The 17,361-nt window shown below is 40.0% G+C and overlaps 1 protein-coding gene across 7 annotated transcripts in view; it reads right to left on the minus strand.

The window, feature by feature from the left end:
• NUP153 (nucleoporin 153) overlaps positions 1-16,163 on the minus strand; it is a 41,332-nt gene extending 25,169 nt beyond the window's left edge. For all 7 annotated transcript variants that reach the window (XR_014566285.1, XM_083747142.1, XM_083747141.1 and 4 more), the window contains exons 1-4: positions 15,055-16,163; positions 3,656-3,869; positions 1,042-1,290; positions 53-192 (exon numbers count right to left, since the gene is read on the minus strand). Coding sequence is in view for 6 of the 7 variants with exons in the window: in XM_083747142.1 (XP_083603268.1) it covers positions 53-192; positions 1,042-1,290; positions 3,656-3,869; positions 15,055-15,210 (759 nt within the window). In the remaining variant the exon portion in view is untranslated. The remainder of the gene's footprint in view (positions 1-52; positions 193-1,041; positions 1,291-3,655; positions 3,870-15,054) is intronic.
• Positions 16,164-17,361: the final 1,198 nt, after the last annotated feature.

Raw genomic sequence — 17,361 nt, forward strand, 5'->3', positions numbered from 1 at the left:
CAAAATGGATACACAAGTAACATAGTTAAAGCAAACGTTGCGCAGTACTTACAGGGGAAAGTGCTCCAAAAGCAGACAGATTAAAGCCAGGCTTTTTAGAGCTGGTGGCTGAATGCTGAGAAAGGGAGACAAGTCTTTCACTCTCAGAGGACCAAAGAGGTGGTACTGAAGCAACTTTTGAAACTGTTATATCTAAAAAGACAACATGTGTACACAACTGCATCAATGCCTTTTTTATATTATAAAATAGTGATCATTAATACTACAATAACCACAATATTAAAATTTTGTCCCCCTACATTTCCCATTTTGCAGCATCACTTGAATGCAGTCCAGAAATTATTTGAAAGAAAATACACTACTTTTCTTTATCTAGCTCATGGAAAGAAGGGAGGGATGGAGGGAAAGAAGTGAGGAATGGAGTGAAAGGAGGAAGGGTTTTCTCCCCTCTTCCTTTCCCAAAAGGAAAACATATATAATTTAACAAGTGGGAATTCATGATACATAGGTCTTAACAGTTCTGATCTAGTAGGTTTTCCACACACCCCTTGGCAAAAACAACAACAACACTGGCCCTTAATGGTGGACACCGTCCCAATGGGCTTTTAAAAGTGCCTAATTTCTTTTTCTAAGACTAGCTTGTGATGGCTGACTCCTGTTGTTACTGTGTTCTTTTAAAAATATACTGCTATGTTTTATTAGTTGCTGCTCTCATCTGTTCCTATTCTTAATTGTGTTTCATGTTGTTTGCAAGCTGCTTTGGGGGTCCTTTTGGTGAAAAATAGCAGAGATATAGTAACACACCTATTTGGCTCTCTGCATCAAAGGACCATGGGATAATTTCCTTTCCTCATACTCTGCTGCCTCTCCCCACTCCCCCAAAATAACATTGCATTAATAACATCAGAGTCTTAAAATGCACAGTTAATATCTGCCATTTGTGCACCATCTCTTCTAAAGTGATGTCAGTATAACAAAACCTAGTCATGTTATGAAATAATCATACAAAAAGATCCTAATGATTCTGGTGAACTTTGTTACCTTTATCAGACGCCCTTGAAGAAAAGCCACTTGTAGTTGAGATGTTGTCATCATCATGCTGAGAGGTAGAATCTTTCATTTCTTTCCCAAGTGAAAGTCCAGAATTACTAATTGGAAATGCAGATGATGTGGAGGGTTGACAGAGTGGAGGTGGGGAATCCAAGATGTTGAAATTAAGATGACTCCGGTGGAGAGAGGGTCTTGTTAAAATATCTGTGAAGCTTAAACCAGATCTACTTGTTGAGGGCTCTAAAGAGGAACAAAGCAGCACAATCAGAATTATCTTAAGTTGCAGGTATGCATATGGAACAGTCAAAAGCTATTTACTGTCAACACTAGTTCTATTGCTAAGCTTCAAGTGTAAAAAATAGACGATAAGCTAAATTTAACCTGTGCCACATACATGTATGGTTTCATCTATCCATCTGAGAATAGCTACTACATTTCTTCCAAGTACTACATTACTACAACACAATATAAATGATAGCACTGACAGCGAAACATTAGTTGCGATGTTAAAAACAAAACAAAAGATGATCCTGGGTATGCCAATCTATACTCTAGTGCTTAAATAGATTCCTAATAATAACAACAGAATATTTTAACATGACAAGTTAAATCTAAAATGCAAGGAATACCACCCTGGATAATTTGAAAGCCACAAAACAATTGTTTGTCTATCCATGTGCTACAAGTTCAATTGTATCAGCTCTCTAGAATATAAACTGCATTACTCACCTATCTCTGGGAAAGGAAACTGCATGACTAACATTTTCTTTTTCCAATAATCCTAATGGTAGGATATTAAGCTATCTGTCAATGTTTTTAATGAGGTTTTTATTATTGATGTTCTGCAATGTGTTTTTAAACACCCTGGAATCTTTTGATAAAGGGTGGTATATAAATTGAAATAAATAAATAAAATTATAATAATATAAAAAGGTGGCTACCCATCCAATGCAAAGAGTTACCAGTTCAAATCTTTGGTTCCATTTGGAAAAAAATATATATTAGTAGTGATCAATGTTAAGCTTATCACTTAATTGTTGGCGATTAAATTTTTATTCCACAGCAACATTTCAGACTAGGAGAATGGATGAGAACATGAAAGAATAGCACTTAAAAATCTCTCAGCTCAGGTTTGGATGCCAAGACCCTACTGTGCAGAAGTTACTGAACATCTACATCAACTTTTTGGGGGGAGTGGGGAGTGGTAAAGCAATCAGAGATACACATCTCCATATCACACAGCAGAATATATTGCACTGAATTTAACACACAAGACAGGGATCATGTTTGTTCATCTCTTGCCATACTAGGTATACTAAAAAATGTTTTAAAACCCCAGAATTATAATTGAGTACTAGTGCAATGCTTAGAATGTTGGTCTCAAAAAAAGTGCATGGTAATGCTAGTAGGTAAAATGGTGTCGGCCGAAACATTGTGTCCAACATTTCACAATAATGCTGAAGTAACACAACACCAGAGCAGGGTGGGCAAGGCTTTTGGCAGGGGAGGGTGAAGAAGACTTTTATTTCTCCCATTATTTATGATCTTTTAAAAAAACTTTTTAAAATGCTTTATTATTCGTTTTCCATATATATACAACACGTAGTCATCTTTATTTCGATCAGTCCAATAAAGATAACAATGTTCACAAAAGATACATAAAATTTCAACCATGTATTTTCTACGCAAACCTATGACTTCCCATCCTCTCCGTATTTTCCTTTATATTAAGCATCTTGCTTAGTTTCTCATTATTGTTTTGTGAAAATTCTCTTTTCTATTTCGATATTGTTTTCCTTCATATGTACTATTTACAGAAATAATTCAAAGGATGTAACCATGCTTAAGTTACAGCTGCTTTTCAAATAATTATTGAAACTATCCCATTCTACAATGAACTCCTGTCTGGGCTTGTCTCTGATTCTTTCCGAAAGAGATGGTAATTCCGCATATTCTGTCAATTTGAGTAACCATTCAGCTCTTGTAGGGAGTTTGTCCTTTTTCCAATATGTCGCAATAAGCACCCTCGCGGCCGCGATTGCGAACAAGAAAACTTTCCTTATACCCTTGGGAATGCCATTATTTCTGATCTTATATTGACATCAGGTCTCAACCACCTGTCAAAGATGGCCTGTGGAGGATGAGTAATTACAGAGTTGGATTTAACCTGGCAGGACTGAAATACCTGCTCATCAGCTGATGGGGACGGAATTATATCCTGCTTTCTGCAAAGATCAACCACGCATGCGTTGTTTCTCACAGGGAACAGGGACTTGCAAAACTAAAACCTGACTCCTGCTCATCTGCTGACGTCATCTGCCCATCAGATTAGGAGATGGGTGTGGTTTTAAAAATGGCCTTTTGGAAGAAAATTTGAACCCCTGGCAAGCTAAGGTTGGCCAGTAGGTTGAGGTTCCCTACCCTTGCACCAGAATATCAAGGGGTCTGTAATTACTCTCTTTTAACAGAATATTTGACGTATATAAAATAGCATGCCTCAGTTTGCAGTTAAGAAAACCATTAAAATGTTTTGATATTTGTAAATAGATCTCTAGAACAAATTGTTAGACACTAGCTGTGAGGTTGGAGAAGATATTTAGCCTACCATCTAAAGTAATTCTTGTTGGCTCGGGAGTAATTCGTCCATCAATCTCAAGGGTATTGTCAGCATCATCATCTTCAAAGGCAGGGTGATAGTTTACATTCTCCTCTAAGCTCCTTTGTTCACTTGGGGATTCATCTTCGCTTTGCCTGAAATATCTCTGAAGCCAAGCTGGAACAATACTCTTCACAGATTCCTTAACGATATTTACAATTCCCTGTTTTAAAGAAAGAAATAATGTTTTTAAATTATATCTAGAATAACAAAGGCCCAGTTGACAAAGTTATTACTAGAACCTACCAACAGGCTGTTGGTAGTTGTTTACAATGCTATGAAGCTGCCTGAAATAGCAAATCTGTTATAACTTCTGTTCCAATTATATTCATGTTCCAAACAGGTGCTTGCATTCTACAATTTACGCTTTAACCCATGATTCCTCAGTGTAGTCATCTAGCACAGAAACATCCCCAATGTGCAGCCGTCACCTCAGTTCTGCTACTCTATGATGCACATGACCAATCCCCATCTTCCACCCAAGCTTGGTGGTGGAACAGGCAACAGGCATCTTTCCCAGAGTGTTCAAAACACAGTGCAATGAAAGGGACAGCCACTTTTCGATTTGTTCATTTTGGTGCCCTGCCGCCAAGGTGCTTTGAGTGCATCAGTAACACAGTGCCAAAATAAAAGTTCAGTCTCAAAGGCATGCCATGAGGTCAGAAATTATATTTCTACACTTTAGGGGAGGAGCAAGGCCCTGGAAACTACATGTTTTCGGTTGGTCCCAAGGCCAGGCTCAATTTGTAGAGCAGGGGTAGGCAACTTAAGGCCCGTGGGCCGGATACGGCACAATCATCTTCTCAATCCGGCCCGTGGACGGTCTGAGAATCAGCGTGTTTTTACATGAGTAGAATGTGTCCTTTTATTTGAAATGCATTTCTGGGTTCTTTGTGGGGCACAGGAATTCATTCATCCCCCCCCCCCAAAAATAGTCCAGCCCACCACATGGTCTGAGGGACGGTGGACTGGCCCACGGCTGAATAAGGTTGCTGACCCCTGTTGTAGAGCCTTGCTAATGAATCCTTTTGAAGTGAACAAGAGAACCCAGCTCCTAAGTGATGTCAAGACATACAGGGAAAACAAAAGCAAGATTTCGCTCCCCAAAATTATTCAGAACTGCAAGATTGTTCAACCTATGAAGGAGTCATCTCTTTCCCTTTGAGAAAATAATCCACACATTTGACTTTTAGTTTGTTTCCTGAAATGAACACAATTACCTTTAACATACACTTTTGAAGCACAGAAATTTTACTTAAAAGGCATACCCCCCCCCCCGCAATCCAATCTAATTCAATGTAAATAGTCGGGATATTAAGAGTAGCATACATTCAGCAATAATCCAAGGATTAAAAACCACTGAGCCAAAGGAAACAAGGTAATTGCAAACAATTTCTGTTCTACCTTCAGTGAAGGAATAATTATATAACACAACAGACTTGAAAGCCGAAGTATATTGTTCCACACAAACTGACACCCCACAAATGGATAGGCTCCATAACAGACGTTGGCACCATCTAGGAGTAAGAACTTCAAATTATCAGAACATATGTGTTATGGCATATCTGAATCATTACATATAAAATATCACAGATGTAATAGTAAAGTGTGGATGCTAACACTTGTAACTTCAAACAATGAGTGGGCAGGCTCATATGAGAGGATACAGTTCTTTAAGTATTAACTGTACAGGACTTAAAAAGCTAGTCAACACTTTGAAATGGGCCTGAAGTCAGTGAATTGTTGCAAAAGGCAAGGGGGCTATCACATGAATTCCTCCAAAAACTGGCTCTGGTCAAACTTTTAGTTGCTGCATTCTGGAAAAGCAGAAGTTTCTGAAGAGTTTTTAAAAACAGCTCCCTGTAGAGCACATGTCCACAATCCAACTGACAGAATTAAGACATGTGTGTCAGTGTAACTCATTTTTATGATGTTTCTGTTCTACTAACTTTTAGCAGTTGTGGTGTATTGGGGTTTGTTTGTTTTTAAATTGTGTAAGCCCTTCTGGGAGCCTTCAGGCTGAACAGGAATCTATTAACATTTGTAATTTATCATTTGCCCAATCATTAAAAGACCAAAAGGTAACTCACAAATAAGTCTGAGTAAAGTTGATTCACTGTCTGACTTCTGCCCATAGTTTATTGGCAACTTTGCAATTCCAATGTAGGTCACAGTTGTTCAGGTTCTCCACATTTCTACCACTTGGCTTTGTCGGAGGCATTAAGCCTGATCAGTATCACTGGAGAACAGTGTATTCTTTATAATACTTTTTTTTTTTTACTGTTATGAGTCTGAACCTCAATCAAGTACTGCAGTTTGTGGCCTTCTGACTGAGCTAGTTTTATGGTAAATCCTGATTTCTATTTTCCATATTTAAATGCATTAGGCCTAAATGGAATACAGCTTTTTCAGTTACTTGACCCTTTATGTTAAGAGTGCCAAGTTTGGTTGCCAATTGGTTAGCAAAGTGTGGAAAACAGCAAATTATAACACCTATGTTTAAAGACAAATTTGAGATTGACACAAATTACAGATAAATTATAAAATTATGTGCAACAATAATGATTTTTGACCATCTAAACTGCATATAGTCAGAGTGTTACGAATTTTAAAAGCTTACAAATTAAGACAGATAAAGCTATGCTTTTTATCAGGGCTAACCTATTACAGATACTTTTAAAATTACCATCTCTGTTTTTACCTCCTATATAAGGCAGCTTTTACTACACTTCCAGGCTAGTCATGGATTACAATATTCATTTCAGAACAACCTGCTGTTAATGTGTTCATGAGTAATAAATTCATTTAAACTTCAGAAAGGGACAACTAAAATGTATTCAAGGTCATGATCACAGAGAGGAAAGCAAGCAGTAGTGTTCTAAGCCTCAAGGCATCTCATTACTGAGTAGTAAAGAATAGTGACTCCTCTTCAAGGCAAGCATGGCTTTAAAAACCATCATCATCAGATGGTCAAATTGAGAATGTTTTAGTTCAGATCCACTATATCTTTAGACACATTCTTAGGGGACAGACTTTAAAAAAATGTAGTTCATTGGATCAATAACTGACATGTAACTATTAGCTCTTCTAATAATTGTTATCCTATTGAGATGGTACTTTGTGAGAACAACCTCCCTTTGTTGCATATAGCAGAGGTGGGGAATGCCTGGCTCACGTGCCAATCTTGCCCTACCAGGCTTCCTCGTTTGGCCCTTGAGGGCATTGTGGTTGGGACTTGACTGGAAGGTTAGGACTTGTTCAATCTCTGCTTTGTGCAGCTTCCAAAGAACCAGACAACCAACTGGGAGCCTATGAAGCACTGCACAAAGTGAGGATTTAACGCTAAAGCAGGATCACTCTCCCTTCACATCAGGCAATGTGAAGGGAGAGTGGTGGTATTGCTTTGTGCTGGGCTTGGGTGCATAGGAGAGTCCAGTGCTAAGCAGGATCACTCCCCATGCATCAGTATCTAACTCAGGGGTTATCAATTTTGAGTTTTATTTTTTTTAAAATGATAGCAGAAATGCCTATATACTATCTACGATGAGTACAGAATAAGGGGGACTCAGTTAACAGAAACTAGGGTTAAAGATAGCTACCAGTAATAATCACTGCCCAAAACAGGAGGAGGGTGCTCATTTTTAGGGTAACATTGCACAATGGGGGCCAACTATTCTTTCATCAATGATCAGATCCATATCATACATTTAAAACACTTTAAAAATCATGGTTTCTCCCAAAGGATCCTGGGATGTGTAATTTGTTATGGTCACTAAGAGTTATTAGTAGACTCCTCATACATCTACAATTTACAGGCCAACCATTGTAGAAAAACTGATACGAGAGCATGCTATTTTGGTGCAGAAATATTTGCAAGATCCAGACAAAAACTTCCATTCTTGTTTTTCTTCAAGGAAACTTAACACACCGCAGATACTTCCAAAAGATAAATTCTCAAATATACAGAATGCAAGGTTATCTGTTTCAGAAAAGAGCTTATTACTAAGTATAACAGAACATTATTAAAACGTTCCACATCCAAATTGGATCTGAAGTTGTTGCTGCTTGTTTTTATTGTTGATATTTTTATTGTTATTTAGTTTGGGATGTATCATGCGAAGCAAACCATAGATAAATAAATAATGCTTGAGTGTGGCACACATTATAATTTAGTACACATTTTTGATAATATCAGTAAGATTACATTTTCATGGTAACTGCCATGTTTAGGTGTTGTATCAAACTCCACCAGACTCAGAGTAGACACACTGAAATTAATAGAATTAAGTTGGTCAGGACCATTAATTTCAATGGATCTACTCCAAACTGAACTACCAATGAATGACTACAACCCTGGGATTCAAAGTCTGAATCCTTCTTGGGGGTAAGTTTTATCTATATCACTGACAGCATCAGCGGTACTAACGCATATTGTCATCTCACCACATAATATTTTGACACCAAAGTGACCTGCAGGAGGATTCTCCCACCATGAAAGCATAACATAAAAAGCATTTTAAACACAAATACTTTTATTTTGAATCAAAACTATTATTTTCAAACTCTCAATTATTTGTGCATTAGTAAAATGATTATATTTAAGAATGCTCCTAAGTGTTGTTAAACAGACTAGTATTTATTTTCTAGTAAATAAACAATAGTCCTATTTCTATTATTTCATTTATGAGTCACTTCCTTTGAGGCATCCTGAAGCAATTTACAACAATATATATAAAACAGCACATAAATAAAAACTTAAAACAACTGCACATAGGTTTTTTTAAAAAAAACATATTAGAAATATGAAAGAGTTTAAAATGACAGCAAATACAAAAGACCAGTTCCAATCCAAAACAGGTACCAACCTGGATACAGATTTTAGGGTTTGTTGAAAGAGGGACATCTTTAGCAGATGCCAAAAAGGCAACAGAAACGGCACCTGTCTGATATGCAATGGAAGAGAGTTGCAAAACATAGGAACTATTACAGTTCTTCAAGAATGTTCGTATGACTTTTGGCACCTTGGGATCTGGCCTACAGCTGTCCCTCCTTCCAGCAATCAAGCTAACAAAAAAGGTACTATTTACATGACTGGGACTTTTCTCTATCTTATGTTTCATTGCAGGACAAAGGGCTTTTCAGCGGGGAAGTAATGGGGATGGGGAAAGAGGTGTGTGAGAGAGAGACAGTGCCAGAGAGAGGGGTGGTAGAAAGAAAACAGGTGATCTACTGTTAATTCTGGCCCTGGCCCTTTTTGGTATCAGCCCTGCTCACCACCAGTTCTGGCTATGTCAATGCCCGGTGTGCATCACAGATATATTTCCCATGAGTGGGTGAAGCCTTTGACATAGGGAGAGGTTCCCCACCCTTTCTATAAGCAGTAGCCATTCAAAATGTCCCCTACTGCTGACTGGGGTATCTAACACATGACTATCACCATTCAAACTTCTTTTGAAATCAAATGAAGCAGAGTCCACAGGGGACTGAACAAATTATGCTGTGGCAATGTAGCCCTTATGACATGCTACCTTTAAAATGCGCATTCACTGTGGCATATTCCAAGTTTTTCAGAATCAATGCAACGTCTTTGAAATGATTCAGAGTTTAACATAAAGCACTGACACAACTTTCAGAAATCGAGAGCATAGCAGAAAGAGCAAACAAAATGTTTCCAAAAGAATGCTACTCTGACAATTTGGCCTAAACATGTTTGCTCAAATTCCAATAATTCAAGGGGATTTGCTCACAAAAATGATTAGGATTAAACCTAAATCCATTCAAGCATACACCCTTAAACCAAAGCTTAAACACAACCAGAATAATTTTTTTTGCAGTTTTTTGTGTGGCCTTCTTAGAACAACTTTAGGCACACTTTTGCCATATCGGAAGTTATTATATGAGCAACACTCAGTACTTCCTAGGCTTCTCCACTCTGCTTAGCCATACACTTCAGACATATGTTTGTATGCATGGTATCAAGAAACATCTTAAAAAACAAATACACAAGCAACTTTAAATCTTCCTCTCCCTCAGCTGCTACCTGGTAACAGCCATTCTTGCAGGCGGCTTCAGTGGGGAGATGGAAAGCAGGCCTCATTCCTTCAGCAGAGCTAATGGTGACTCTAGTTACCTTCTCTTCCTCTACTGTAGACCAATGGATGGCTGCTTCTTCTCTGTACACATCTCAGATACCCATTCTTTTTCTCTTTCCCTACGCAAAGGTATCTCTACAGCTCCATTTTTGTTGCTTACTATTCATTCTCTACTCTTTACAGACCTCTTTACACCTTCATGCTACCCCTTTTTGTACCTTCACCACATAGCAATATCTTCTTTGAACCTCTATCTTGCATCTTCTTTTGCTTTCCCATTCCATATGTCCTTCTATATGCCCATGCCTCTGCTAATCATTTTTCCTACACTCCATAGGTCTCCACACTGCCATCTCTCTGCTATCCCCTTTTCCACATCCCTCAGGTATGACTGCCTGCACTTCCTTCTTCTTCAATTTCCATAGCTCCTTCTGTACCATAACAGGTCTCTCTGTACCCTTCTCTCTTAAGAGACCAAAGGGGGGGGGAAAGTTAGAAACTATTTTTTATATACTTTCTCAATTTAATCTCAATTTGTTCACACTAATCTTAGCAGCAAGGCCTCCAGGAAAGAACAGATGGATTGTGCAGTATGGCCGAATGCAACAGGCTGGAAAAACTGGTGCAAGCTCCACCATGTGTCTCTGAATCCAGCAACGGATGTTCGGGTTCCAAAGAACATTTGCAAACCGGAACAATCACTTCCAAGTTTGCGGTGTTTAGGACCCAAAACATTTGTCTTGCAAATCGTTCAAGAACCAAGGTACAACTGTATAGGCACATACAGAACAGACCATATACAAATTATAAGGGATTTCCTTTCTTATGTAAGGCAATATAAAATAGTGCATAATAGTACTGAGAGCCTTGAATACTGTGGATGGAAAATGGACAGTAGGCAGATGTAGATTTCCCATTTGTCTTGTGGCTCTACATGTTTTTGCATTAGTGAAATTCTATACAATTCCAACAATAAAGAGATGGTTTTGTTAATAGAACAGTTTTGAGAAGTCTAAGTAGAAAAAGTTACCTCTACACCTCTGACATCACTTAAAATGTATTTAGTTGAACAGAAGGGCTTCTTCCGTCTCTGAATGGGAATACACAATTCAGCGCATGCTCCCACAGGAAGGATGTTTTGTGACAACACCCCTACTTCTCACTGCAGTCTGCCATGCCACCTCTTACATTGTTCTAGGTGTCCCCCATCAAATAGGTACAATTAGCAAATAGTGTCCAATTAGCAGATTTCTGTCAAATACCCATACCTAATAGGGCTGGGAGATGTATCAATACATCGTCCAAAATCAGTCTGAAGTCCACATTATGGTAACAGTTTCATAATATTACCGAACCTTGGAAGTCGAATGGAATCCGTTCCAGAAGTCCTTCTGACTTCCAAAATGTTCAGAAACCAAATCACGCCTTCTGATTGGCTGCAATCAGAAGCTGCGGAAGCCCTGTCAGATGTTCGGGTTCCAAAAGAATGTTTGCAAACTGGAACAATCACTTCTGGTTTGCGGCGTTTGGGAGCCAAAACGTCCGAGACAACCAAGATACAACTGTATACAACATGGTGATATATTGTGAATTGTGATGTGCTATGTAAAAAAAAAATTGTGATGTGGATAAAGAATCATAGAATTGTAGAGTTGGAAGAGATCATGAGTGTGGCCAGTCATCGCTTTTCTCATGAATCCTGCAGCCCCTGTTGCTCTGTACTTTAAAATAACAGTTGTAACGATAAAGATAAGTAAAAAATGTATCCGATTTAGACCACTAAGTAGTAGCAGTTGCCAGGACATTACCCCATCGCCTCTACATAGTTCCATTCTTATTTCAGACATTGTGATATATCTGTATATTGCAATGTTTATCTGGCAATATATCATGATATTAAGAACCAGACATCGCTCAGCCCTAATATCCAGCTGATAGAATTGTAATATATAATCAGCTACAAACAGCAACAATGTTATAAATACATGATTAGAACCAGAATAAATTTGTTGAACCTGAATCTCACTGAAATATAAGGGACAAGTTAGTCAAGATTAACTTGTCCCATATATTTCAATGGGATCCAAATTCAGTGTGCTTATATCGAACACCTATTGCTCTCCTTCCTAATCTGCACATTCAGCAGGCAAAAGAGGAAGGTCAGACCTGACAGAAGAATAGAGCTGAGCAGAAAAAACACCTTCACGCAATCCAACCCTCCTAACAGCTCAGCAGAATGTGTTTTGGGTGTTGGATTGCTGTTAATCTGGATCCAACCCACATCCTAAGCCCTGTTTAGGGAACTTTTTAATGTTTAATGTTTTATCATGTTTTTAATATTCTGCTGGGAGTCGCCCAGAGTGGCTAGGGAAACCCAGTCAGATGGGCAGGGTATAAATAATAAATTATTGTTATTATTACATGCTTTGAATTGGTCAGGCTAATATCTGCTCCAAAAGAATCTCAAAATCAAAGTATTGAATGAGATTATGCTCAAGGTACAAAGATATCTCAATCTACTACTGATCAGAAAGAACTTACTCCAAGCGGTTTCTCAACTTGAATAATATATAGCCTCTATAAGTTACCCTGAAATGATGCTTTGGTGGTGGTTCCATAAAAAGAAGCAGCTTACATTAGGATAATTTTTATTGGACCGCTTTGCTGGCAAACATGCAAGAATGTGCTTAAACCAAAGCAAAATGTTTCATTAAAACCGGTAGAATCTGCTTGTATATTGTAAAGATTTGCAAGAGAAAAGTCCAGAAAAAGCAAGCAAGGTTGTCAATTCACTTACATTTCATTGGGTTTACAAAGTGGAAATCCAGAAAATTAATAGGGTTTACACACACACAAATCTTTGTGTATTGCTTTTTTGTGTGTTCAGAAACACAGCACTATTAAAATCCTCTCACAAACATAATTTGTAAAATTCCCAACAGGATTAAAGATACTAAATTTAATCTTAAAACAAGGTTTATGAGGATTTAGGCTTCCAAGATTTATACATTCCATTAACAAAGGCCAAAACTAACTAATTGGCTTTAGATGACAGTTGCATAAATATTAGGGCAGAACAGAACTGTGTTGAAGACTAATGAACTGCTGAATTGGTCTTCACCACCACAGAGGCAGGAAATCAAGAAATCTATTCCCTATATAAGTGGGGGTTTTTAAAACTTCCATTTCCAAAGCTGAACCTTATTATAAAATAGAACAACTGAAACAATTACAAAAGATGTATGGAGAAATAGCAATACTGTTGGGCTTTATGTACAGGCAAAGAGAAGATGACAAAGATCATGCCCATAACTGCTCACCCATTTAATCCAAACAGTGTAATGGTGGTAAATTGTATGGACTGTATCCAACTTCAGTAATACCCAGAGCAGACTCACTGAAATTAATGGGCATGGTTAGCATAGGTTAATTTCAAATAGGCATACTCCAGAGTGGAACTTAGTCAATACAACTCCTTGCTATAAATATATAAACAATTACATTCTAGCGACTAAATATGTCAAAAGTACAGATACCAGGGTGAGATCATGCAAATGACAACAGTGATCTTTAATAATTAGTTAGAAGATGGAATTTTGGTAGTCATGGTTTCTCACCCCTACATAACTAGCTTCAATTATCTGAAATCACTTCTTCTACACAATAATTAAAAGGTATAGGTGTTTGTCCTACTTTCTGCTCACACTAGTAGCTGTAACCCAACAGCTATGCTAATCTGACCAATAATAACCCCCCATTGCAAATGTTTGATGCTTTTCAAATACAATAAAGGAAGCTGCTTTTCACAGTGTAATTTTATTTATATTTCTAGTTAGCTTCAAAAGCAGTGTTTCTGAACACAGCATGAATTGCTTTTGATCAAATTTTATATTCTTTCACATTTTACCTACAACTTCAGGCATTTCTCACAACAGCTATATTGTCTTTGGTTGTGACCTAAAAATAACATTGAAATCAGCGTATTCTGCTTCACCTATTTGTTTTATTAGTATCTCACCTTTGTCCCATCATGGAAAAAAATCCATGCTACAACCATTTTCACATATTTTAAATTTATTAAAATAAAAATTTAGAACACAGTGAGTTTTATCCCATTTTAATTCAACTTGGAGCTGGCCCACTGACATTAATGGACATGGCTAAATTAAGTTTCTAAATTTCAGTAGGTCTGCTCTGAATAAACTTGACTGAATACCCAATATTCAAAATCTTACATGTCTGGATGAGCAGCAATTTTTAAAAGCTGTCATTTATAAATTGTTAAACAAAACAAATTCATGTGTCACTCATAAATTACTAACACTCAAGTTCTTTCTAAAATATATTAAAGGCTGATTTGATCCCTGTGCTAGCATTCAAATGGCACCTGAATAATCAATTCATATTTTGCATGCATTTTCATAAAAGCACTAACATAACCAGATTTGCTTTAAAAAAAGTACTACCAACTAAGTCAAAAGACAGGTTTGGAAATCTCAGTGGACACTGTGCAGACTCATTAAATATAACCCCAATATTCCAATCCTCACCATTTCTACCCAGAAATAACTGCTACTGTATTCAATGGGGTTTACTTCCAGGTTAAGTGGGGGCTAAGGCTGCAGCCTAAAGCCTGGAAAGGGGATGTGCGATTTGTGCAATGGTTAAAACCCTACCCCTTTTCGGCGTTACCTTTAAAGCAAGGGATCCCGCTAAAAACACTTGCTTGAGACATCGCACAACAGCGAATCGGCGCCTTGATTCGCAGGAGGCACGTTTTCCCCTTTGCCTGCCCTCCCCTTCCTTCCTTTTCTTCCCGCCGTAACAGAAATCCAGGAAGGGGAGAAATCTCATGGAACCCAAGCGCGCGCCTCAAAACCGGAGAAGGGGAATCCCACCCCTCTAAACATCCCCCCCACCTGCACTTGAGTCATTCATATCGCGGGGATCGCCCTCGGAAATCAACGCTCCCCCCCCCCCCACATAGACCCCACACGCTTCCCCTTCTCTCCCCCTCAGAAGAAGGGGGGGGGCAGAAAATGCTTTCTCTTCCTCCTCGAGGTACCAGGTAGTTCACCCACCCAGAATATGGCCTGGCCATTTCTCAGACCGACAACGGCGGCTCCCAGGGGGCCCGGGAGGGCAGAGCCGGAGCCTCGCCGGCCAATTCCGGGGCTGGCGGCGCCGCTTCCTCCATACTATGCGTCCAGCCGCCGGTCTCGCTCACCACATGCTCCCCCGCTCGGCCTCCCTCACCTGCTTGTTTCTCGGGTAAGGCTTCGAGGAGGCCGCTGCCAGGTGGTATCGCCGCGTCCGGATCTTCCCGCCGCCGCTTTCGTAGCCGCCGCCGCTGCCGCTTCCACCACCTCCTCCTCCTCCTCCCGGAGCTCCGCCGCTTTCCCCCGAATCCATATTGGGACCTCTCCCGAGCCTTGCCGGCCTCCCTCCCACCCACCCGCAACCCGCACGCACGCACGCACGGCGCAAACAGAGAGGCCCGGCCTAGCCCGGCCACCCCCTGTGCGCGCGCCTGCGCGCGCGTTTTCTCTCCCCCCTCACGCTTCTTTCCCTCCCTCACGCTCCTCTTGGCCCCCACCCCTGGCCCCAATCCCGTTCTGTGCTGTCACTGTCTCTATGGCGATGCCCCGCGCCGCGCGGCCTGCCTCGCGCCCTCACAGGATGCCTGCCTCCCTCTCTCTCTCCCTGGCTAGCGCGCGCGCGCGCGCCGAAGACCGTCCCTAGCCGCTCCACTTTCCCCTCCCTTTCCTACCCTTTCTCTCCCCCCCCCTCCACCAACACCGTCACCGTCTAGCCCGCCCGAGATTCTCCCCCTCCTTCCTTTCCTCCCGACCAACCAGAGGACACCCGCCCGGACAGCTTGGCGTCACCAAACCGCGCGACCCGCCATCCTGCCTCATTCCAGTCGCCCGCCGACGGCCCATGAGCGCCCACGGGAAATGTAGTTTTGGAAATCCGAGGCTGCGCAGAGAGCATATGGACACACTCCGCCCTCTCGCGGGGTGGTTGCCGATCTGACGCATTGATGCGCCACAGAATCTCGCGATATAAGCCGCAGCGAAGGCCGGAAACTCGCTATTCTGGAATGAACATGATTTCCAAGGCGCCTTTTTTAACCCTTACAGGGCCGGATATTACATGTTCATGGAAATCTAAACCAAAATACATTGCCTCACCCAATCTAAAGCTCTTTTCTCCTTGCGTTAGCAAAAATTCAGAGGAGAATCTATTGCAGCTATCAAATTATGGGCTGATTTAACCCAGCCACTATCTGAAATACTTAACAGTGGTAATTTGGAAAGTCTCTCTCTCCATAGGACAACTGGATCCAATAAACTAGTATCTTGTTAAAGAGGTCAGCTTTGACAAATTAGCTTCAACTTGTAACAAGGAGGCTGGTTTACCATTTAGTACCTGAAATGTTCTCAAGTAATGATTTTGAATAGATTCAGTCCTTTAAATCCATGTTGCTGCAGAGCTGTGCTCCACAGAAGAGCTGTCCCACTGGAAAAGGATTAAGAGAACTCTGTGTTCACTATTAAGGGAAACTTGTGGCAAAACTAACGAGTTAGGATTGGTTATTGATAGTTGCTGGAAGTAAATCATAAGGGAACATGAGATGCATAGGATTGCACTGAAACGTGTATGTAGCCCAATCCTCTGCATGTTTATGGCTTGTCAATTTCCACTGTAAGCAGAGTTACAACCATGACATGGAGCAGAAAGTACTTTCATTATACACTTTAACTAAGGATATGCAGCAATGCAGATTTTTCTAAGTCAACTACACATTTAACATTACACATGGGCAAGTAACACTATGGACACCTATTAGCATAAATGCCTACCAGTTAATTAAATTCAATCATCTCCCTCACATTGCAAAAGTCAGAGGTGTTGTAAGAGTTGTATGAAGCCAATAATAACTTAGATCTTGAATGGGGAACCTATGTTCCTCCAGCTGTTGGACTCACCAGTTATTCTGGCCAGGGCTACATCTTCCTCATCCTTATTATAAAATGTTCATTATCCCTCTGAAACACTTAAAAAAAAAAAAAATCCGGCCTGCTTCGATATGTGGCATTTGCACACGTTTTTTTTTTTTTGGGGGGGGGGGAGAAATGTGCTTCGTATAATGAGCACTATCTCCAAAACAAGTTGATCAGTATGGCCTCAGGAACAGTGTCACTTTGTATTTTTGCAGAGGAACAAGGAAATCTGCTCCACTCAAATCTCACATTCTCACAATAAGAATAAAGTAGTCTTACTCCTAAGGTAAGGACCTGTAATGTGAATATTTTTTTCATCCCTTTGCTTTTGATCTTTACTGGCAGATTCACTTCCACAAATACACAACTGCTTACTCTTGAATGAATGGTGAAATCACGAAGGTTCGTTTAAAACTGTATCAGCTAGCCAATGGGATTTTCATGTTGAAAAGGCAGCCCAACTCTGGTTAGTATGTGGACTAAAGGGCAACAGTTATCTCCATCAGGACCTATTTGTAAATTTTGCCCTAGAATCTGGCCAGCCACCCTGGAGACA

This window comes from Podarcis gaigeae, assembly GCF_964106915.1.
Source record: "Podarcis gaigeae genome assembly, chromosome: 7".
In the NCBI taxonomy this organism is placed as follows: domain Eukaryota; kingdom Metazoa; phylum Chordata; class Lepidosauria; order Squamata; family Lacertidae; genus Podarcis; species Podarcis gaigeae.